The sequence below is a fragment of the Lates calcarifer genome, linkage group LG15 (genome assembly GCF_001640805.2).
Source record: "Lates calcarifer isolate ASB-BC8 linkage group LG15, TLL_Latcal_v3, whole genome shotgun sequence".
NCBI lineage: Eukaryota > Metazoa > Chordata > Actinopteri > Centropomidae > Lates > Lates calcarifer.
Genome location: NC_066847.1, coordinates 27,396,553 through 27,420,266, shown reverse-complemented (window position 1 = coordinate 27,420,266; position 23,714 = coordinate 27,396,553). Strand labels below are relative to the sequence as shown.

The 23,714-nt window shown below is 38.8% G+C and overlaps 1 protein-coding gene across 1 annotated transcript; it reads left to right on the top strand.

The window, feature by feature from the left end:
* Window positions 1-14,756: 14,756 nt before the first annotated feature.
* Window positions 14,757-23,115, top strand: ncam3 (neural cell adhesion molecule 3). Its single transcript, XM_018684256.2, has 16 exons — window positions 14,757-15,075; window positions 15,557-15,628; window positions 15,767-15,964; window positions 16,102-16,239; window positions 17,549-17,692; window positions 18,165-18,282; window positions 18,829-18,983; window positions 19,120-19,253; window positions 19,477-19,612; window positions 19,806-19,973; window positions 20,170-20,289; window positions 20,726-20,853; window positions 20,941-21,109; window positions 21,308-21,500; window positions 21,622-21,750; window positions 22,065-23,115. The coding sequence occupies exons 1-16, from the start codon at window positions 15,003-15,005 to the stop codon at window positions 22,105-22,107; spliced, it is 2,118 nt and encodes a 705-aa protein (XP_018539772.1). The 5' UTR covers window positions 14,757-15,002; the 3' UTR covers window positions 22,108-23,115.
* Window positions 23,116-23,714: the final 599 nt, after the last annotated feature.

The following is a 23,714-nucleotide window of genomic DNA, read 5'->3' as shown; positions in this document are numbered from 1 at the left end:
TAACTGTACTGTCACAGCAGAGCAGCTGTTTACAGTGTTTGGGTGTGTTTTCTAAAAAACACATACCTGAAGACTGAAGGCAATTATGTCTCAACATGTTTCCTCTTCCATTCACCCAGCTGACAGGAGCAGAGAGAGAGGCAGAGAGAGCCTAAGACACTCAACCCTCTGGCATCTCTTATGTGGCTGAACACACAGAGACACACAAACGCACACAAACACAAAAAACTCACACACGTAAAACATTATTTCACTGACAACAAAGTCAAACAAATGTTGAAGCAGCTCCCTTATGAAACGTATTTGATTCAACCAGTAGATGGCAGCCAAATATCAACAGTGTTTCTACACACAGTTTGCTCTCACTATCCAATTTTACATTTCAAATACAAATCACTCACCCACAGGGATGAGGACAAAGACAGTCAGGCATATATAGACCAACACACAGAAACATTATGAATATAGTTAGTAAAAAATGTACAGAGAATCTGAGGTTATTCATTTTTATTCTGAGGTGGTGTTGTTTGAAACTTAACTGTTGCTTGTTTTATTGGCACATTCAAATCTGCTCTATAAAAAGAGCTTTAAAGAAAAAGTGCAAAACTGAAAAACTGCATGTTGTCACAGCCTTACAGGTGATGCACTGCAGCTATATCTCACAATCATGATCTTTTGTTCCTCGTGTCCTGCAAAGTCATCTAAGAGAAGTCAAATTTGTCATTTGGGCATGGTTCAGCATTGTCTAAATTAAATAAATAAACAATGTAATGCTTACATTCAGTTTAACCAACTATATTCATTTTTAATCCCCTAGTTGCATGTTGACTTGATGACCTTGAAAAAACTAGGCTTTATTCATTCTCGACCAAAATTTGAGTAGCAAATGGACAAGCAAAATTTAGAGAAGTAAACTTATGAAACGGACTGACCGACACTACTGTTACAGTGATGTACTGTGTCATCAGGTGCATGGAGCACTTCATTGAATTTTGGTTTTTCAGCTCTACCAGTGACATCCAACAATTAGCATAGATTTAACATAACAGAATGAAAAATTAATTAATACCAAACTTAAACTGTGAATTTATATATATTCAATACATGTGTCCTGCTCTCACACTCATAGTGACTCCAGATATTTATGCAATTTAGTCAAGCTGTTGTCTTTCTTCTTTGGTTTCTGTGACACTGAATGCAGTTAAAGAACACTTCATCATGACTGAATAACTGAATTAATTTGAAAACTCAAACTGAAAAATGTTTGTGCAAGCTCTGCAATCATTGTTTTTGTCCTTAATTTTAGTTTTAAATTGAGCACAATGCTGTTGGTAGACAATTAATATCAAATTTATATTGGTTAAGTGCTGTAGAAAGTGCCTCCGAATGTGTGTTTGTGTGTCCCTCCCATCTCAACATCCCCAGAGTTCTGACACTACTTCAATTACACGGTGGCCTTTTGTGCTCAGGGGAGGCTTTGGGTGTGTGTGCGTGTGTGTGTGTCTCTGTCCAGGCAGACGATGTGGTGCCTCTTCCAGGACACCCACATCGTTGCTGCCTTGTGCCCACTGGTCCTGCCCTGGGCTGCCCACAGGATGCTGGCCTGCTTTGATGCTCTCTCCTCATCAACATACTGTAGACACACACACACTGCTGAGATAGCCAATTACTCCTTGGAAGATCCTGCAATCTTTTTAAAGTTTGTAATATTCAGTCAGACAAGTCTTCTCAAGGCTGTCGACTTCCTTCGCCCAGAGCAATGCTCAGATTTATCCTATGAAGCTTCAGTCAAGGAGTTTTTGATCAGTTGAATTGTTTAGAATTGCCTGCTTAGGTCAAGGGTTATGATATCTGACATCTTTTGGCATGTGCATCTCGACTCAAACCTGGAATTTTAAGTGTCTCTGTAGCTTTGTTTTCTCAAGTAGCTTCGCTACTAACCCAAAAAAATACTGGGGAGGCAGAAATGCAAAGGGGCACAGAGACAGCTCCCGGTTCCAATAAGCACACCAGGTGGAATAGGTGTGAATGTCAGCTCCCAACTGCCAGACAGGGGCCAGGGTTTTGTAAATGAAATGTAGTCTTTCTCTGTATGTCTTATTTTGGGAAATAAATGTACTTATTTATAAAGATGAGCCAAGTGATTGCCTGCAGAAGGTTAACTTAGCTTAGACTTGAAACAGGAGGAGACAGCTAGCCTGCCAGATAAAGGATCAATGAGTCAGGCAGACTAGACTTACAACAATCTCTCTGCCCCTTCATTCTCTTTGCTACTACAGGGTGGCATCCCCCCTCATGCCCCCTCAAATCACCTACAGAATTAACAATAGCACTGTGTGGTGTCAATCTTCTCATCTAACTCTTGGCAAGACATTGAATAAGAATATCTCCCAAATCCCAAATTGTTGTGAAGAAATGTGTGTGCTCAGTCATACAGTATACACACCATGCTAAAGGCCTGAAAGCCGTAAACCTTTCAACTGGAAACTGCCTGGAATTTTTTTTTTATCCTTAAAGCTGCACTCCTTTGCAGTCACTATTTTATCCATTATGTTTATGTATGGTTTGCATAGTTAAATTGTCCATGCTTGATGTCCTTGTTAGATACATATAGCCCACTGCTGGCCCTCCCCAGGGTCATATAGCCAACTGCAGACATCTGTAGTTAGACCAGTGATAACATACAGTGCAACATATAAACATCCCCTCCTTCCTTTTTGTAAGACACAGGAAAGTCATCAGGAACACTGATGCACCATCACCCTTGTGTATACCCTTGTGTTATAGACAGCACTTGGCATTACAGTACAAAAGACTATCCAGTCTACATTACATTCATCTTCCTTTTAATACTTCTTCTAATCTTATTCAGCTGCAGGCATGTGTGTACTTCACTTTTCTTTATTTCTGTATTTTAGCACTCATTTGCAATTGATGCTTGAGAATATTCACTCATGTACAAAAATTTGAATAATTTTCTCCTTGATTCAGTTATCCATGCGATGTGTCTGTGTTCTTCAGGTCGAACACATCCGGGTCTTTCCTAGAATGCAACAGATACTTAACTTAAGTCAACCAGCTCAAAGCTGTTTAGACAACTTTGATTATGGATGTTTCCTTTTCTGCTTTGTGATAGACACAGCACAACATACACATTCTGTCTGGCTGCATACTATCTCTCCCATCCATCCCTTAGCTGTCCACATACACTTCATCTTCTCTTCTGTTTTCAATGAATGCACCAACATAACTAAAACAGCACATCAGCCATATGTTTCCCCACGGCATGGGATGTATACAGTGATGAATATGGGCACATAAACAGGTAGGCTGCATTTAGAGACATGTGAATAACTTACATTTTTCAAACACACACACACACACACAGATGCACACACTCCTCAGTCACGCCCCACCCAGGGTGTCTGCACAGTTCCGGGCCGTGGGGCAATTATCAGTAATGGCAGGAAGCTAGTTAGTGTTATCTGCTGCCGTGGCGGCCTCCACTGGCACTGACAGACCCTGGACCGGTCACGTAGAGACACAGACAGTCAGACACAGAGCCTAGGAGGGAGGAGGAGGAGGTGGTAGTGCAGGAAGTAGACAGATCAGAGGACCCCCCCCCCCCCTCCCCAGGCACATTGCCTGACAGAACATTCATATTATTCACCTGCTCGGCTCCATCTTAAATTAGAAGAGAGACTTGTGGGAACCAGGAAGTACTGTGTTTATTCCCATAGTGCCTGTTGAGAGCATAGATGAATAAATGTAAAATATAAATTTATTTATTTATTTTTGTTTATTACTTTTTTCATTGATTAATTTGAGGATTTGAATCTGTGGTGTGTTATGACCATGGATATCCATTCAATAACATTAACCTACACGTACTTGCAAGAAATCAGTAAACCAGCACAAATGATTCCTCGATTGTCTTTTCATGTACTGTATTTTAGGTAACAAAATGACCTAACATCCCGTCTATGTGCCACTGCTTCGTCTGCAGTACGGCTCTTGGCTACAGCTGAGATGTCCCTGTATTGTTTCAGCAGCACGTCTCTCTTCCTGTATGCATGACACGGACACATGCCTAGTAGTGAGTGGCTGGGTGGGTGTGTTTTTGGGGGGGAGGGCGACAGGAATGACGGTGAAAGTAGTGCTGGAGAGCGTAAGAGGATGTGGTCAGGGAGGCCCAAAAAGACTAAACAAAATAAACAGGAGAAATCCCTGAATGAGGCTCAGACACAACAACAGTCACGTAGGTTTGATCAGCTCCAGGGCGCATTGTCAGACTGGCAGGCAAACAGAGCTGGCAGCATTCAGGGCCTATTGTGATTGTACTTACAATCACTACTTGTGATACTTGTCGTATCAACATCCGGCAGTATGCTTGTTATACAGCAAGTCAGGTATCTTCAGAAACTGAACAAAAAAACTTGCTAAATGATGCTAAATGATTGCATATTAAGCTAGTTTAGCCCATTTATTGATTAATTATTTACTATTACAATTTTTTTGTAATAGTTGATGGTTTAAAAAAAAAACACTAAAATCATAGCTATATTTTTCCCCCCTATGTTTTACTTCTGTCCACTGTAGTGGACTCTACAAAACAAAAAATAAATGCTTTGCCAGAGCCAACATACACATTTTGTGAGAGTGTACAGTATACAGTAACATTGTTGTATTAGTTGTGATTTATTTTTTGAATCTTTAAGTGGAGCTGCTACTGGAGGTGAGTGATTGTATTTCGTATCTTTCATGAATGTGTGCCTCAGAATGTTTAGTACCTACAGCCGCAGTTTTGTAAGCTTGTACATTTAAGTTTGTTCCTGCAAACTTTGTATTGCTAACTTGCATATTAAGGTCTATTGGCTCTATTTTATAATTCTGAACCTTTAGGTTCTGGCCTGTAAAATCTGTTTTGCATGTTAAGTTTGTGCATTTACCTCTCGAAAGAAACATATGTTCAAGTCTGACTTAAACACTATTCACATGCCCATATGTTTATTAAAAAGGTTTTGGTCGCTGCAATCATTGCTCTTGTCTGTACCGTCTGTGAAGAGATCCACTCCTAATGCTATTCCAGTGTAGGTGATGGGTAACAAAATTCAGAGTTGTTATTCTGTGCAAGGACACAGTCAAAGCTCAGCTATTCTTAGTATGTGGCTTCAGCAGCACGAGTTAACCAAATAAAGTGGATATATTCCAAATGTACAGTCTTTTAGTGCAGAATTCTACTGTACATTTCGAAGATACCCACTTAATTCGATTAACTCAGGGTGTTGAAGCTTCAACAAGACTAAAGCTTTTTCACACATGAGGACTGTGAATTTTGTCCACATCACTTACTTCAGAATCTTGTTCACAGCCAGTAAGTGACCAACAACTCTTTTAGTGTACATATGGATATGTGAGTATTGTTTTAAGATGGACATGAAAAACTGTGAACCTATCCTTTAATATTCAGTTGGCAAAAACAACATCATACACACAAGCAAAACACGAGACTAGAGATGTAATTTAAAGGTTATCCACACTGAAAACAGTGACCTGTTCTTGTGGACACAAATCTGTTTTGGTCAATTAGACCCAAGCCCAGGAATTACTAATAATAACTGTGCTGAAATTACACAGTTTGAGGATACTTTTTTATTAGATTAGTTTATTAGACTAAATTCCTGCATCATGTGCTGTTTAAATAGTCTGGGGGAGAATTAGGCACAGTAGCCTGTTGTAGTTTTACTGTCTTTGCTGGGCAAAGACAGACACAGACACATACGTCTGTGTGTGTGTATGTGTGTGAGAGTGATGAAAAAAGAGGGTTTATCGTATGTGTTTAAGTAAGAAATCCCCCCCTCCCACCCCAATTCCCAGGGCATTAGACCAACAAAAGTAAAGTCCTCACTCAGCATCACAGGCTGAGATAAGACACACTAACAAATAACTTGCAATAATTCTGCATGGAGAGGTTACGTGCTACTTTGTCCAACACTGTGTCACTGAACCTTTACCCTATCCACAAGTACTGCTGCCCTGACTCAGCCTGACTTACATGTAAAGATACAAATAAATACTATCTGTTTATATTCTTTATTTTGCAACAATTTAAGTGCTTTAACTTTCCAACCAAAAAAATCCAGCTACAGCATTTGTGAATCCTGTACTCACGACTCCCCAACTAGATAAATGTTCATTCATAAAATATATTATGTTTTACAGCTGACTGAAAATCCAGAGCTGCATGTGTTTGGAAAAGACATCCTTAACGGAAATTCTAGTAAAAAATCTGCTGGCGAAGCAGTGTTTGGACATGAATTCATTCACTCATGTGATGGCATGCAAAATAAACTATAAGTCAAATAAACAGGGCTCCATTCTGGTAAAATATTGTTTGTATTGCTAAGCTGGGATGGGGTAAACAACTTCCTTTTCATTGAAAAATGTCAACAAAAATGATAGCTGAAGTTCCCAGTTGTAACACAAGTATGTCTCTCATGTAATTTCTTAGTAATTCAACTGATTCTCAGTGGAAGACAAGTTTAATTTGAATCCTGCTTAAGCAAATGCATGGGTCTCAGTTTATTTTAGCTCCATTTAAGGAGAGAAAGGAAAGAGTTTTTTCAGCCAGGGCCAAACTGAATCTATGTTTAGAAGTTGACCTTTTACACTTGAGAGAAGAGATGCAGAGGCAGTTTGTAGGTACTACAGCTCATTAAGTACACAGCTTTTTCTACAAAGGACAGTTAATTAGTCTGAGCACATATGTAGAGATGCTTAATTTCAAGACAAGCTGCAGACCAGCCTACCATCTGTCTTCCTACTATTGTTGTTCCTGATTGTATTTTGAATTTCAGTGACGTGCAGTAACATTGATGGAGCCCATCTATTGTCTGACTAAATTACGCAGAACGGCCTGTGATGACACACAAATGAAGGATGAATGAGTGAGGAGTTTAGAATACTTTTTGATCAATTTTAGCACTTGACATGGTGTCACTCATTACTCCTGCATTCTAAGCCCGGATAAGTTGAATTTACTTTAAAATTGTGAAGAAACCAGTTGCCTTAAAGAATTTAAGTAATGTAAGATGAAAACTTAAGTACATCTAACTTAAAAGCTGGAGGGTACTGGAATTTTTATTTTTAGTTCAATATACTAAATGCCAAGTTGATTCAACTAATTTTTTTTGCAAGGTCAACTCCTTTGCACAATTATTGTACTTAACATCCTTAAGTTAAATGCACTAAATTCCAAATTGATTTAACTTAAAATAGTTTACAAGATCAATTGTTTTGCATAGTTATTACAGTTAATATCTTAAGTTCAATGCACTTAAGTCTGAGTTGATTTAATTCAAACTCACTTGTAATGTTCATTTATTTCCCCAGATAGTCCATGAGAACTTGAGCTATGCATTGAACCATGAATGCGGTTGCGGTCATGAGCATTCACATCCCATCATGCATCATGCTACAACAAATCGTCATGCATCAAAATCTCGCAGTACTTTACTTTTATTTTTCTTTGCACTTTACAAAGTGGTGTTGTTAAAGGTAAAAGTGGATGGTTTTTGTTTGATGTTGTCTTCTTTCTCTCTTCCTTTCTTTCTTTTTGTTTTTATTATCTATCTTGTTGTACATGTGTATGAATGATTATATTTAAGCTGTAATATAGAAAAAAAAAAAGTACCTATAGTTTTAAAAGCTGATGTTCCAGTACTCTGCACCTGCGAGGACCTCTCATAACTCAGTGGATTTGAAAAAGAGATGTGGCATGACAAAAACTTAGAAATTTAAGGTAATTTGACTTAAAATTATTCATACAATGTCTATAGATTAGTAGAATTTACTCAGGATTGTATAGTAATGGCATCTAACTTAGATTGTTTAAGTGTATTGCAATTAAATCTTTAAGTAAATATAAAATCTGGGCTAACAGTGTCCGATTTTATTAGTAAACAGCTTTCATTTTAAGCTGCTCTTATAGCAAAGGTTTTGTCAAACAGCCTAGATTCAGTAACATCAGCTCAGTACTGTTTCTCTCAGATCTTTCACTTGATATATGTAAAATGATCTAATTCCAATAGAACATTTTGTAGTGCTCAGTTCTCACACTCTGATGTTGTCGCTGGCTGTATTTTAATCAGAGCAATGGAACATCAACAACACTTCTGCAGTTGGCTCTGCCAGAGTGGGTTTAGATGTTCTTGATGTTCAGATGAAAGATCTGATGAGAGACTTAATGGCGACATTCAGGATTGTTTAGACTGCCCAGCTGTTTGATGAGGGACATGGCTTCAGCTGAAAAATCGTCTCTTCGAGTAGGACTATACTCTGTACCACACCCACGTCTACATCTCCTCTTGATCATCATTTCGTGGTCATGGGAATATCAGTGGGTTGCTGTGACCTGACCTTGGGCTTTCAGAATACAGAACCTTTTAATAAAGTTCATTCTACCTGGGCATTGCCAGTGAGGCCCCACTGAAGCCCACAGAACCCATGTAGATGGGCAGATGACCTTGTATATCAGCCCTCACACTCTGATGTTGTTGTTGGCTGTGTTTAATTGGAGCAAAGGAACATCTGCTGCTGACTCTGCTAGGGTGGTTTTGGATGTGCTCTGTGTCCTCTGCTAGTCCACTGTGGGTTTCCTGTGTGGCCCAAGAGACCAGGAAGAACAGGAAATACTCTGGTTGACTCCCATTATTAGTTAAACAAATTTGGAGGTGCAGGGGTCTTTCTAAATGCTGGGCCAGTCCAGAATAGACATGATACAGTGAAAACACACACAGTGCACGTAAATATGGTGTACAGGGGGACAACACACTGCAGTGTTTGTTTATTAGTTGTTTATGTGACAACAATGGTTGGCGTACACACAGGTTTCAGTGACCTCAGGGCGTCTCTCTTACTGTCTTTTCTGTGTAGAAAAGATAACATGAATATATAAATATAGCAAGCAGCTGTGTCGCTGTCACTTTCACATTGATAACAATACAGAGGATAGAGAAGGGAAGTATTCCTTTTGTTTAGAGTCTGGTCTGCTGCTATTTTAATACCAGGGATGATGTACAGACGTGAGCACAAACCATGGCGGTGTGCAAAGAATACACTATGACACCATAGCAGTTACAATGCTTAATACTGCTAGTGGTGAGTCAGACTTCAGAATCAACACAAAGTCCTCTCCCTGAAATGTCATATTAATTATGATCTTGTACACTGTAAAAATAAAATCTTTAAAAACTATGAAAATCTGGTCAAAGTCAAAATGTTGTTAAAATATGGTAGAAAACTGTGACATTCAAAAACTGTAAAATAATGGTTACTGGTTGACCAATAATAAAGTATATAGCTGGTTTTTTTTACAGTGTAGTTAAGCTGCTTTGTGCAAAACTGTCAAATAAGATGTATACATTTAGTATATTTCATTGATAAGAATAGTAAAATGACAGCTACGACAAAGTGAGGCTTACACTAAGTAAGAAAAATATTCACACTTCTGAGGTTCAGTCAGTGTAAGTCAGTGTTAAACTAACTGTCTAATAGGTTCATTTTAAAAAAGAGACACAATGAACCATTACAGAACTAAAATAAGTTCCTTTGATTTGTAATTCTCTTACACAAAAGCAGCTACTAAACTTTGGAAACATTTGTTTCCAAGGTTTTGATCTTTCAATTAAAAAGCTTTTTTTTCTTGGATTTTGCAAATTATAATTAAGCTTACTGCAACTTATTAATCAATAAGTTGAACACTGGAGCACTTGACTGAACAGTTTGAAAATAATGAAGAGAGAATGAAGAGCTATTCTGGCTGTTGTCATGTCAACAAAAACTTTCAAAAATGATCTTTTCCACCTCTCAGCTTCATGGTTACCCTGCAGTTCATGCTACAAAGTGCATTTGACATACTGTGGCTCTACTTATGACTCTACTCATATGTTAGATGAGTGAATGTTGAACATCAAATATTCTACATCCTAGCTGTCTAAACTCTTACACTTTCTTTATCTTTTAGAATAATCACCTTAAACAAGTTTTTAAAAACACCCGTAGCTTAGAAGGTCTTTGCTCATGTTTAATGAGTCTTTGGACCTGTTATTTCCAAATTCACTGCATTCAAAATGATATGTGATTTTTTTAAAAAGCTAATTTCAATCAGTTTTGTCAGTCCCTTTACGGTGTAGTTTGTTTTGATTTCCTGTTTTATTCTTTTGGTTTTCCTTACTTCCTGTTTGTGTTCATTTTAGGTGTCTTGTCTTCCCCTGTGTGTGATTGCCCCATTGATTTCACCTGTGTCTCATTATCTCCTCCCCTCCTGTGTATATAAGCCTGTTTCCCCAGTGTGTCTTTGTCAGATTGTCTGCGTCCTAGTGTGTAGCTTTCCGGCGTTTTCCCTGTGATTAGTTCTTCATGATTTTGACCTAGTTTGATTCTTGAGACCTGGTTTTTGCCTTGCGATTTTGTACTTCTGCCTGCCTTTACTTATTCTTGTGAATAAACCGCCTCACCTTATCCTACTGTCTCTGGTCTGCTCTGTGGGTCCAGTTTTGTCTGTCTGATTCTGACAAGTTTGTGAAGAGAGCACGTCCAAGAGTAACCTGCTCTGCAATACATACACACACATTCAGACTAACATCCATTCACCCAGTGTGGTGGCTTTGCACACAGACCACGACCACAAACCACCTAGAGTCATATGTGCTGGGTAAGCACTGATTATTATCTTTGTGTGTGATCACTAAGTACTTCCTACCATAATACTCTAGAGTGATGACATGTATGCACTGCATTGGAGACAATGACGTGAATGCTCCTAAGTTTGATTTATTTTCTAATAGATTATAATATTTATCCTGTCAGCAGATTTTTTTTTACTGTAAAGTGTTGTTAATAGGCACTGACATGGATGTTCTAGCAGGATTTGAATAAATGAGATGGCAACATGGTTTCTGAATTGGCACAAGTGAAGATTAATCCCTGTTTACATGCTCATATTACTGGCTGTGATAAAGCTGGAAGAAAGCCCATGACCATCCATTTAGTCTGTCCAGCCATCAAGAACAATATCTCATATACCACTGATCAGAGTTTAGTCAAACCTAGAGCAGTAAATTGTATCTGTGTTCACTCCAAGAATATCTCGTCACCACACAGCAAAACTTGAGGGAATTATTCATCTCATTGTTTTACTTCATAAGTTTTGAAATGATCAAGTTTTTTAGTTCAGTGTGAAAGCTATCTCCCAGGGTAAAAATAAAACAGGAAAACAGTGAGGACAAAATGTAATTTAGGTATAATTCTTTGCTGTGCTTTCATTAGCTGCCCTGTGAAATAGTTTTGGACAGTACTGTTTAGTGTGGGTCCAGCAAAATAAACCAGTGAGCCAAGTTACGTATCTGTACAGTAACGATACTTGAAGACATGCACACACACACATGAGTCTGTTTTGTTCGCACAAAGGGGAGAGTGAGGGTGTGTCTTCTCCAGTCACGATAGCCTGTCTCTGTCTCTCTCTCCTTCCTGCCTGTCTCGTCCTCATGTCTTCAGCTGTCACATTATTGTCTCTGTCTGCCCGTGTGTTACATGTGGAAGTGTTTGTATATACATTGTATTATGTGTACACAGACACAAAAATGTATTCTGTAAATGCATTGTATTTTTACCATGAATGACAGTGAATTTTGCGTAGTGTGTGTGTACTTGCTGATGGAATTGAAAACAGGTACACATGTACACAGACAATGCACATGTATTGTCCACATGGACATGTTAAAATGTCTTTTAACAAATCACTGACTCCTTGCTAGCTGCTATGTTCCTGAGAAAGGGAGACTTACCAAGGACCACCAGTGCTAGTATCTGAACATTGTAACATAAGCTGCTAGAGCCACAGTAAGTATAACTGAAAGCCCACATCACTGTTCAAAAACAGACATGACTTTATAGTACAACCCAGTTGCATTTCTTGACTTGATAGTTAGTGTATTCCTTTAAACCAGTACTATTAAGGTTATAATTGATATAGATTGTGTCTGCATGTAGGTATTTGTTTGTGTATTTGTGTGTATGTGTGTGCATTTTAGATTACTATTATAAAAATAATGCAGAGGTTTTGGCACCAACAGAACAATTGTTCTCAGTATTTATCTTCTGGTCACAAAGACAAAGAGAGGAAAACTGAATGTGTAGTGCTGTGTGATAATGGGAAATGGACTAAAGATACCAGGGTATATCTTTTACGGCAGATTTTCTCTTAATGCACCATAAACAGGGCATCTACAGTAGATACATTTCAACCTACTTTTTCAACACTACTTTTCAACTTTCATTTTAACCAATTAAGCTTTCTACACCAAAAATGCTCACACTTCACAGATGTAACTGCAATTGAAGCAAGTCGTGCATTTTTTGTATATTCATATATTAAATATGTGAATTTAAAATTGACAAATTCAATTGAAATTCAATATGTCAACACTTTTTATGGAGCAATAATATCATATTGCTCCTGTAACTGGTGGTGTCCTACATTGTGTTATGTTGACAAAGAGCCACACCATGGATATCTGTGGAGGAGTTTTCCGTTTAGTAACAGACAGAAAGAGGAATTACAAAAGTCTTCAGTCAGCTGTGATGATATAAGTTTGCCTTCCTACCATGGAGTACAACAACGAGTGGGAAATTACAATACACAAAGACACAGAAAACATATCTGATAAAAAGAGGATTGGCAAAAGTCTACAGTCAACCATGATGATATAAGTTTGCCCCTACACAAATTAAATCATAAAAATAAATTAAATAAGTTTTTATCCAGCGAGTAAGCTAACAATCCTAATAACAGAGAAACAAACATGCAGAAATTTCTTTGACTGCAGCACTTACTTCTCCCATGGAGTACAACAACAAATGGAGAGAGAGAGAACATGGGAGACCCCCTTTATAGGGGTGCAGAAACTTAGTCACAAATGTTCCACATACTGACTATATGTGTCAGGTAATAACTGTTTAACAAATTTTGTTTTTTTACAAATATATACATTTGGTTCATATCCATGTTACGACTGTATAATTGACACTGTTACTCTCCATAAAAAGCCATAAATCTTAGAAATCATGGTCTCCACATAAAGATGTCACAGTATCAATACAGACTGTTGTTGTTGAGTCTTGGCCCTGCAGTAGCCCACAGGAGACAGTAGCATCAATGAATCAATTAGGAGAGTGAACAAGACAAAAACACAGCTCACACAAATGTGCTATAAACAGCTGTCCCAGCTGTGCCCACCCTCGTTAATGGCCCTTGTTAACATTGCTTATGAGCACACTCCATTCTAATGAGCCATAATAGCACCTCCTGATAATCAACCTGATAGTTGGCCCCTTTGGACTCTCTACCCTTTGATTGGCTGGCTGGGCGATGGTGTGGATACACTGATAGGCTATCAAGGGGGAGGTGGGAAGGGCAGGCTGGCTGTTGGCCAATGGAAGTTATAGGACCCAGAGGAGCGAAACTTGACTTGCATCGGACACTAACACCACGTAGATGAAAGTGCAGTGACGTAAACTGTGTGTGTGTTTGGGTGTTTCAGTCAAGAAAGGTCATTATGTCGACCCATTAATTGCAGGCATATTTGGGCATGAAACATCAAACTTTGGGTACTGAACAAAATTTTCTGATGAACCTCACATGTGATTTTTTTGTAGTAGGTATGTTTGATAATGTAGTAAGAATATCCCATAGGACGATTTAGAGTCACCAATCAACCTAATGCATTTCTTTGGACTATGGGAGGAAGCTGGAGTACCCAGAGAGAACCCACGCAAGCACAGGGAGAACATGCAAACTCCACACAGAAAAGCCCCCAAGTCGAAACCTTCTTGCTCTGAGGCAACAGTGCTAACCACTGCACCACCGTGTCGCCCACTAAATGCCATTCAGCCATCATTAATTTTATTATTTACATTTCTGCTTTTACTACTGTGACATGTCAACATATTGTGCATGCTGACTCAGTAGCATGACTTACTGTGGCATGTAAATGGAACTGTGATGTTGTTACTGTTACTGTTAATAATTGTATTCCTCATGCTTTCATTAGTCAAAATTTTTGTTGTCAGTTATGAAATTTTATGTATCCTTCAAAACCCTTGAGCACATTTCAACACATTACTGACTTTAATCTATTTTGATTTGACTTTGACTCTTGTTTGAACTATTCTTTCTTTTGCAGTGATGAGCATGGATTGAAGTTAAGAAGATGTTTTCTGTGTAGTAAAAAGGTTCTCAGTGAGATTTGTTAATTTCAGCATCCTACAGGATGTATGTTGCTTGGGATTAATGGTGAATTTGGCAGTGTATGTGCAGCTCTGTGCGTGAGCTTGAAAAGAATGTGACCCTTTTTAAATGAGAGAGAGGAAAAAATGATGGAATGATAGAAATATCTTTCTCCATCTTTTCTCCCCCTGGGGGACTGCCTCCCTTACTTTCATCCGGTAGGAGAGGGAGAGAGAGAGAGTTTGTGTGTGTGTATGTGTGTGTGTGTGTGTGTGTGTGTGGGTGGGGGGGTGGGGGGCTAGAGAATAGAGACAAAGGATGAGGGGGACAGACGTCATTCACGTCATCACCTCCCATTACTCAGTACAGTAATAACAGTAACTCTATTGGGGTAAAAAGGAGGGAAGAGAGATAGTGCCCCCACCCCCTCATCTCAGCTGTTGTGCCCCTATATAATCTCTGACACAGACCCTCTCCCTGTCATAGGTGGTTTAGCAACAGGTGTGCATGCGAGTGTGATACTGAGTTGAAGATATTTTTGAATTTGTTTTACAGTGCAGTAGATTTTTATTTAGTTTAGCTAATTTTATTAGAGCATTTGAGCTTTCTGTCCAGTTGTGTTCTGACTGGAAAATCAAATATTCATACTCAACACACAAACTGCAGAGTTTTGGTTTGACGTCGTGCGGGACCGGTGACCTGCAGCCAGGTGAACATGATGAACCAATCAGCTGTCCTGAAACTGGCCTTGCTGCCGCTGCTACTGCTGCTGCTGGTGTACGGCACAGGTAAGATTTGTTGACATTACTGAGATCTAGCAGCAAAGACAAGTTGTAATGATATGTTTCGATACACACTGCATGGCTGAAATATTCAGACTGTTAGCAAAATGAAAGCTTCTTGAAGTGTAAACAGGAAATAACTCAGGAAATAAGCAATATCTGATTGTTTTTGTCCCAAATCTAAAGTATCCATGCCTGTATAAACAGTTAAAAGACAACTTTTCTGCCTAGTTAAAAAGTCAGAAAAGAAACAGTCCTTTAAACAGTTGATACCTTTCTGCAGGTGGAAAGGCTGATAAATTAGAGTATAGTGTTTTCACAGTAAAAGCTTCAGATGGTCTACATTTTTGCAGGCTATAAAATGTGATAACAAAGCCACAAAGATGATAAAACCAATCTACTGTGTCTTTTTTGGGGATTGGTTCTTTAAGCACCTTTTGTAAAAAAGCAGAAACAGATACAAAACAACACTCCTCTCTTCCTCTAGATGCAAAGATGGACATCATTTACAGTAAGCAAGATGTGCAAGTGGGAGAGGAGTTGTTACTGTTGTGTAAAGGTGAGTCACTTCTATTTCATTTGATGACTAATGAAACTTGTCCGTGTGAATGAAACATTTCAGTTTGAATCCTTTCTTAATGCTATAAAACATTTTCACTTCCTTTCATATTCCCTCCTTCCTTCTCTCCTGTCCTAGCTGGAGGAGAGGGAGATATAACATGGATGAAGGATGGGGAAGACATTGATGAAGAAGAAAAGGTGTCAAAGATAGATGAGACCTCTTCTAAACTGCTCATTAAGAAAGCTACGATGGAAGATGCGGGCAGGTACACCTGTGCGTGTGACTTCGACAGCGGACACAGAGATGAGACTCACTTACAGCTGTACGTTTATGGTATGTAACAGCTTGCTGCACACTCATATACTTAACATGGTCAATCATATTGTTGAACCTGTATAGTGAAATTTGTAATTTAAGTATATGGGCACTCATCTAATGAACCACATCCTAATCTTCTTCTCCTTTGTCAGAGGGTCCAACATTTCCAAACACCAAAACCTACCATGAGTTTCTGGAGGGCACAAAAGGGATGGTGCCATGCCTGGTGAAAGGCCAGCCAGCAGTGAATGTCCGCTGGTTTAGAGACATGCAACAAATCCCCTCTGATGGTAGGAGCACCACCCAGGGCCTAAATGGCCTCCCCTGCAGTGTGAAGGCTATTGGTTACAAAGGCATTCTGCAATTTGTGAACTTGCTCTGCTTTTGCACTGTTTAGATTAGCACCCTAAAATAAGTGTGACTTTAAGATAATATCACTTGAAGGGCATGTGATGTTCAGCAGCATACCCCTCTGCTCCACTTAGCACTGCTAGATGCCTGATTGAATGGCTGACTGCTGAGCTGACTGGCTGAAAAGCTCAATATAAATGACAGATAATAAATAAATGCTGTTCTCTTTAGATCAAAAAGTTTCTAGCTGCTATTGATGCATTGTAATCTTCTGTCCAGCAGAACTAAAAGAGACAATGGGGTGGAGATAAAGACATTATTTGCATAAATGTATATATAAAGCATCAGTTTAATATGCAACTGCATTGGTACACCAAATACTTAATTTGCATACAGTAAAACAGAAAAAAATCCCCCATGTAACCATGCTGTATAATCCTAATAATAAAAAAGCCAGGTATTCTATGCAAAATGTTCTTTTAAGCTGTTCTAATTAATATTTTTATATCAATGATTAGTCAAATTATCAATAAAAAATTAGTCTTGTAATCACAAACCAATGAAGTACTAAACAACAGGCAAAGTTAGCAACTGATCATAGTGGAGTATTCAGCTGCTAAAGAGCCAGATATATTTCCAGCGTGGTGTAGAGACCAAAGCAGAACTAAAAGGACAGAGAATGGTAGACTTGCCTTAGCAAGATGGTCAGAAACATGACTTATGTTGATATTTATTATGCATTTCATAAATTAATTAATACAGATATTTGGTATCAAAGTGAACATTTAAGGACTTCAGTATTCCCTGTGATAAATTAAATGCAAACTCTCGATAAGAATAGACTACAGGTCACTTTTATAGTAACATAATTTTGCATTTGAGTGAGTCCTGGCTTTTCACCCATGATAAATTGTTATTTTAACATCCTACAGAAATATGCATTTATATTTTTGTCCCATGAAACTAACATTATTGCTTTACAAGCACAGTGAATGGTTTGGATGTGTACAGAGATAAGAGTTTCTTTGGCTAATACTGTGCTGTCTATGTGATGCAGCAGCCGGATCAGTGCTATTGCTTTATCCAGCTGCAGCAATATCACTGAATAATGGGCTTCATCAAGGAATATAACTTTGTCTTTTTCTGTGTTTGTCTCTGCCTTTAACTCTATCCATCACTCTTTGTGTTTTTCAACTCTATCTTTTGCTGTCTGCGCCTGTATTTCTGTGTTGCTATCTCTCACATCAGAGGGAGAACGTGTGCATCAGATGCCTGATAACACACTTCATATTGAAAAAGTGAAGAGAGAGGATGCTGGGACATATGTGTGTCGGGCCCAGATCAAAGGACGGTCCATCTATCAGGAGCTTGCCGTCTCTGTTGTTGTCAATGGTGAGCAGTTTTTTTCAGATAAAGGGGGCACTGATGAATTGTCTGTTTTCAAAGATGTTGAGATTACTAACGGTTTACTTCTGTTGGTTGTTTTGTATCTCATATTTTCATATTAATGTTTTATTTGTCTAAGTGTAAGGTTTTCATTCACCACCACTGATTGTTACCTTTTACTTCACTGGTGGCCTCTAAATAAACAATTAAAAAAAAGAAATCTAAAGTTTTTAGGTTTTTAGGTTTAAGAGTTTAGGTGGGTGAAACATCAGTTATGACACAAAGATCCTTTCTGGTTCTTGCAAAATCTGTGTGTAAAATAACACTTGATGACACTCAGCCATTGAGTATAATGGTCAGCAGTGCTTCAGGGCTTGACAAATGTTATATTTTACTTTAAGTTATAATAATGCCTTTATACATTTGGAGTACAACATTTTGTTTTGAGTCAAACATAATTTACAATCCCCACCTGCAGTTCCTCCTACAGTGGCTCTGAGAGAGGACATGAAAAAAGTGATGGCTGGATCAGAAACCAACGTCTCCTTGATTTGTTTGGTGGACGGTCATCCAAAACCCAATATCACCTGGAACATGTAAGACCTGATTTTATACAGTATGTTGATCATGTACAAGTATAATGTAAACATTGTAGCTGAACTCAACCTCTTGCTGCTTCTTTGAAATCATGGCATATGTCTAAACACTTTTAAAATTATTTTACTTTTGAGTTAGCTTTTTTTTTGCAATGCAGTTAATTTTGTTGAGATGATTTTCATAAATATTCAATTGCATATAATTGTTTCAAAGACAATCTACCATCAGGAAAAAAAAACTGGGTCATTTTGTATTGATATTTGGACTGATGCCCCAGACTCTCTGTATTGCTAATGTAGCATTACATCTTATCTGTGTACCAGTGCATGGAGCACTGGAGAGTATGTGTTTGCAAACCTGTGCCAAAGAAATTTCCTTATCAGCTTTGTTAATGTTCTGTGGCATCGCTCGTCTCCTGTTCCAACTTTTGCCTGCTTTATAAAGTTCTGCCTGTAAATATCTGGACAACATTTCTCAGTCTCATATCCTGAATGTGCATATAACATCACTCAGTGTGTATTTTACTCTTTGTTTCCCACTCCCAGGCCGGTGACATTTGACCCTTCACATCATTGGTTCAACTCAGACCGCAGTGAGTTGACTATACAATCTGTTACCAGAGCCGACTATGGGGAGTACATCTGCACCGCCACCAACAAGATATCTGATGACACTGCTACCATGATGCTTCATGTCTTTGGTTCGTTCAGTTCTGTAACAATCTGACTTGTTACTTTGTGCTGTTGTATTAGAGAGACCTTTGTTAGCGTGTTGCTGAACATAACGTTGAATTTTAGGTGGTTAACAGTCATGATAATTGAAATGTTTCACTTCAGAGGCCCCAGAGGTGTCTGTCTCAGCAGAGAAGCAGAGTGTATCAGTGGGTGAACATGTATCTGTGTCCTGTAATGTCTCTGGCCATCCTCAGCCTGAGCTATACTGGCTCAACAAGCACAACGGACAGACACTGGTAAGAGTGTATGGATATATACACACAACTGCACAAATTCACCCTCATGCAGAAAAACCAACACTGTCATGGCTTAACAAACTCCTTATATCTGTGTTGACTCCAGCAAGTCTGAATGTTTGCATTTACAGCAAAAGTTATAACATGATATACAGTGATGATGATGGTTTTGGGAGGTGTATGTGCCATTTTTCTAATGTGTGATTTTCCTTTCTCCTACCAGGACTCTACTTCTGGCCGTGTTCGAGTGGTGGATGGTGAGCTGGTGATAGATGAGATAGTGCCCTCTGATGGCGGACTTTATTCCTGCATGGCTGTCAGCACCTCTGGAAATGCATCCAGAGATGTCGCAATACAGAGTAAGAGTTCATGTCCTGCTTTATATTTCAGAAAAAAAGTGAGTTAGGTGAAGGAAGAGGAGCTGTAACCATGTTTAACACAGATGCCTGTACTTACAAATCCCTCTCTGACATACATATGGTATATGTTCCCATGCCATTTTCTAACATTTGTTTCCCTTTCCTTAATCCTACTCTCTGCCTTCATCCACAGCCCAACCTGGTCCACCTCACTATATGTCAGTCTCACCTGCACCGGCCTCAGTTGTCTTCTCCCTCAAAACCTTACCCATCAGTGGAGGAGCACCAATCACAAGTTTTGTTCTGCAGTGGAAGCAAAGTGAAACCGAACAGTGGAAGGAAGTCACAGTACCGGCTTCAGGTAGAACATCTGCTCCGCATAAAGGTTTTGCATTTGCGTGTCATGATTTTGGTGAATCACTATACCTTATACTGCCTATACCTTAAACCCTATACTCCCTTTATAGATGTACATAACTACACAAGTAATAACATTTGATTTTGTACATAAGCTGATGTGTCTTTTTGTGTGTGCCTGTGTGTATTTGCTTTTCTAGGTCCCCTAGCCATCACCGCTCTCAAGCCGTACACGTTGTACACAGTGCGTTTGGCTGCCTTGAACGCAGTAGGACTGGGACAGTTCTCTGACATTAACAGAGTTCGCACCCAGGGAATACGTAAGTGCTACACCTTCTTCCAGCACATTAGCAACACACTATGACGCATTAACTAAGATAAGCAGTACGTGCACTCAAATGTATAAATGATTTATTGATGTACAGTCTAGGCCATGCATGCTAGTGTATGTAGTATATATATCTTACAAGCAAGATTTTTCCTCATCTGCTATCACTCATTTTTCTTTCATGCATCCATCATCACCTGCTGCCTGATGTTCACTCATGCTGTTGGTGGCACCATGTAACCTGCAATCATTCATCCTCAGGAGGTGAGGTGATCTCCTAAACTGTGAAATAATAACCTGACATGCTCAGTCAAATGTAGCCTAGATAAATAATTATAACTAATGATAGGTGTTAATTGCTATTCATGACTGCTAAATGTAGTGGTCACCAGTAGGTCATCAATTCTCTCTCTGCTTTCTGCCTGTAGGTGAACCTGACAGTCCAGTTTTGTCATCTGATGAGATAAAAATAGAGGGCAACTCCTTCTCTGTCCCTCTTAAACAGACTGATGATGGTGGAACTCCTTTGTTGCACTTCAACGTACGATACAGACAGGTGAGAGACTCTCTCAGTCTCTTCCTCTTTTTTGGTCCTTTTGCTTCCTGACTTTCATCCTCCCTCTTCTCTGCTCTCTTTAACCAGGATACAGAAGGGGCTGAGTGGATAGAGATGCAGCTGTCATCTGATGCTGCCTCCATCTCCCTTAAAGACCTGTCTATTGGGTCAGACTATCAACTGGAAGTCACAGCAGTCAATGCTAATGGCTCCTCTATCCCTGCCACGTTCAACTTCACCATCGCAGAACAGCCTGGTATGTGGCCTCCTACTTCCTCTGCCACACAATTTAGCATGTTAGCCAGAAAATGTTGCTCGGCCATTTTAGTTGTGATGCATATAGTTCTGAGATTGATGAATTGAGATTGAAGCCACCAACAAAAACGTGTTGCTTGCCACAGTGAAGATGATATGTTCAGTACGGTAATCTAGACGTTGTCATCTCACCTCAAAGTGAGCAGCCGCATGACCAAAGGCAGTGTGGTTGGCATCGTCATGATGATCTTCCTGGTGGTGTTCCTGGTGGTAGATGCCACCTGCTGCTACAGAAATCGCTGTGGCCTTCTCATGACCATCGCTGTGAAACTCTTTGGACAGCAAGTTCCAGGCCTCAAAATGCTTGAAGAAGGAGCAGGGACAACTAATGGGTAAGTTGGTGTGATTGTAAAGAGAACCTATACGTCTTTTGAGTGAATGTGAATCTATTTTCATAAAACATGTCAGCAAATTACCATCATCGCAATTCAAACCTTTGTGTGGGTCTTACAGAGAACTGAAGCTGAAGGGTATTTCTACTCCAAGAGGCAGTATTCAACAATCGGGGGTCAACACACTCAGCAAGGAGGGGGGGCATCTCACCGAGGTCACCTGCGATAAAGCCCCCCTCACCAAACATGAGTACGTTCATTCACTCCCATACAGTACACAGTAAACCTACGTGGATATACAGAAGAGTGGAACTGAATAATTTGTAAACAACCAGAATTTTAACACCTTCACTGAATTACCTGCTATAAGCAGGCAACATCAGTGTTTATGCTGAGGAACATATGCAAATCTTATTGCATTTACGTTCATTTAGACAATACAGAGAGATCAAATCTATAGAAGAGAGTCATTTTTAAACCTTCACCTTGAATTGATTTTTTTTGATGTCCTAGTTCTATAGTTTTTTCTCAATGTCTCACTTAGAAATTATTTCTTTCCCACAGGAAAATACAACCAGATAGAGAGCTGCCCACTGTCAATGCATGAGGCCAGAAACTGGTGAAACAAGAAGCATGAGGGTATAACGTGTGAAAATGTACTGTATAGACAACAATGGAAACAGTGGAACAATCATCTGGTCAAAGCTACTGGCTCAGAAAACTCTCTACTCTGATCTCTACATTGGATACAGTTGCCATGGGAACGGTCAAATGTACCGACAGACTGTAGGAAGATGACTGATTTTGTCAAAGTGTGGTAGTACCAACTTTTTCCAAACCTCTGTGCTTTTGGAGTGAGACATCTGTGTTGTGCCTCTCCTGACAGCACTGTCCTCCCCTCAGGCTGAAATCTTTCCAGCCTCCAGCTGACAGAAACCACAAGCAGGAGATGATGGTGTTTTAAAGTATTTCTGTCACTCTGTCTGCTCTGATTTAGAGAAGTTCAAGCTAAATTCTCCTCTACAGGGTAATTTTGGCATCAGGGTGAAATTTACAGGGTAAAATTAAATAATACTATTTAATTTTCAAATTGCTAAATATTCTTAGTGACGCAACAAATGTTTACCTACTGCATTTTGAATGTTGTACACAGACACAGGGTCTTGTTTTATTTGTACTCTTTTTTAACCATGCCATGACTGTTTTGTGTAACACAGCTTTTGTAACATCCAAAGATTTGTTTGTGTTAAGTGGTTTCATTTCAATTCTCTTTATTCTTGTTAATTTTTAAATACATATTGTATTTTGCTGCTCTTCTGATATTTATGTAAGGTTTAACATCTTGTTTTTTTTTTAAAATAACAACACTGTATCCTGATACTAACCAGCACTATGAACCATTTAAAAGGCACTTCAACTCAAACTACACCTAACTAACCTTAATGTAATTATTACCCAGTGATATTTATTATTTTTAAGCCATACATGAGAGATATTCATGATGAGAAGCTTTGGATTTAAAGCCATATTTGTAGCCAGTTTTACTGTACCGAACAACCTTTTTTAAAGTACCTGTAATAATATCTACATATATATATAAGAAGTGGAGTAATTTTGTAAATTATTTTATATTTATAGTCATTTTATCATTTGCAGTAATCAAATATGTGAAAATAAGTGAAAATGTTTTAAATCAAATACTGAATTCTGACGCAGCTTTTTTGTCTAGAAGATTCTTTTATGTAACAGGTATTCATGTTTACAAAATACCTGACCATATCAATGAAGTGTTTTGATGTTCTTGTAATATTGTATTGAACACTGTATATAGTTGTACATACACTTGTTGTTATACCTTTGTGTTTGATAAAACATGGACTGTAAAACAGCTTCATGTCTTTTGTTTTCACCTAGTAAGTTTTATTTTAGCAGCATCTCTCACATACAGTGATATCATTAAGACTGAATGAAAAAATGTTTTGGTCTTAAATGGCTGTACAAATTCTCAAAAACTGGATTAGTTATAGTATCTATTCAAAGAGCCATGGAAAGACAAGATTATTAAAAATTACTTAATTTATCCTGCAGCAACAGACACTAGGGCTACAAGCAGGCATACAAGGGTCCAAGCAACCAATTCAACTCAGCACCAAAACTGTACTGACACAAGGAAACCGGGACTGAGGGGAGCTGAAACAGGTGGTGTTTTTATGT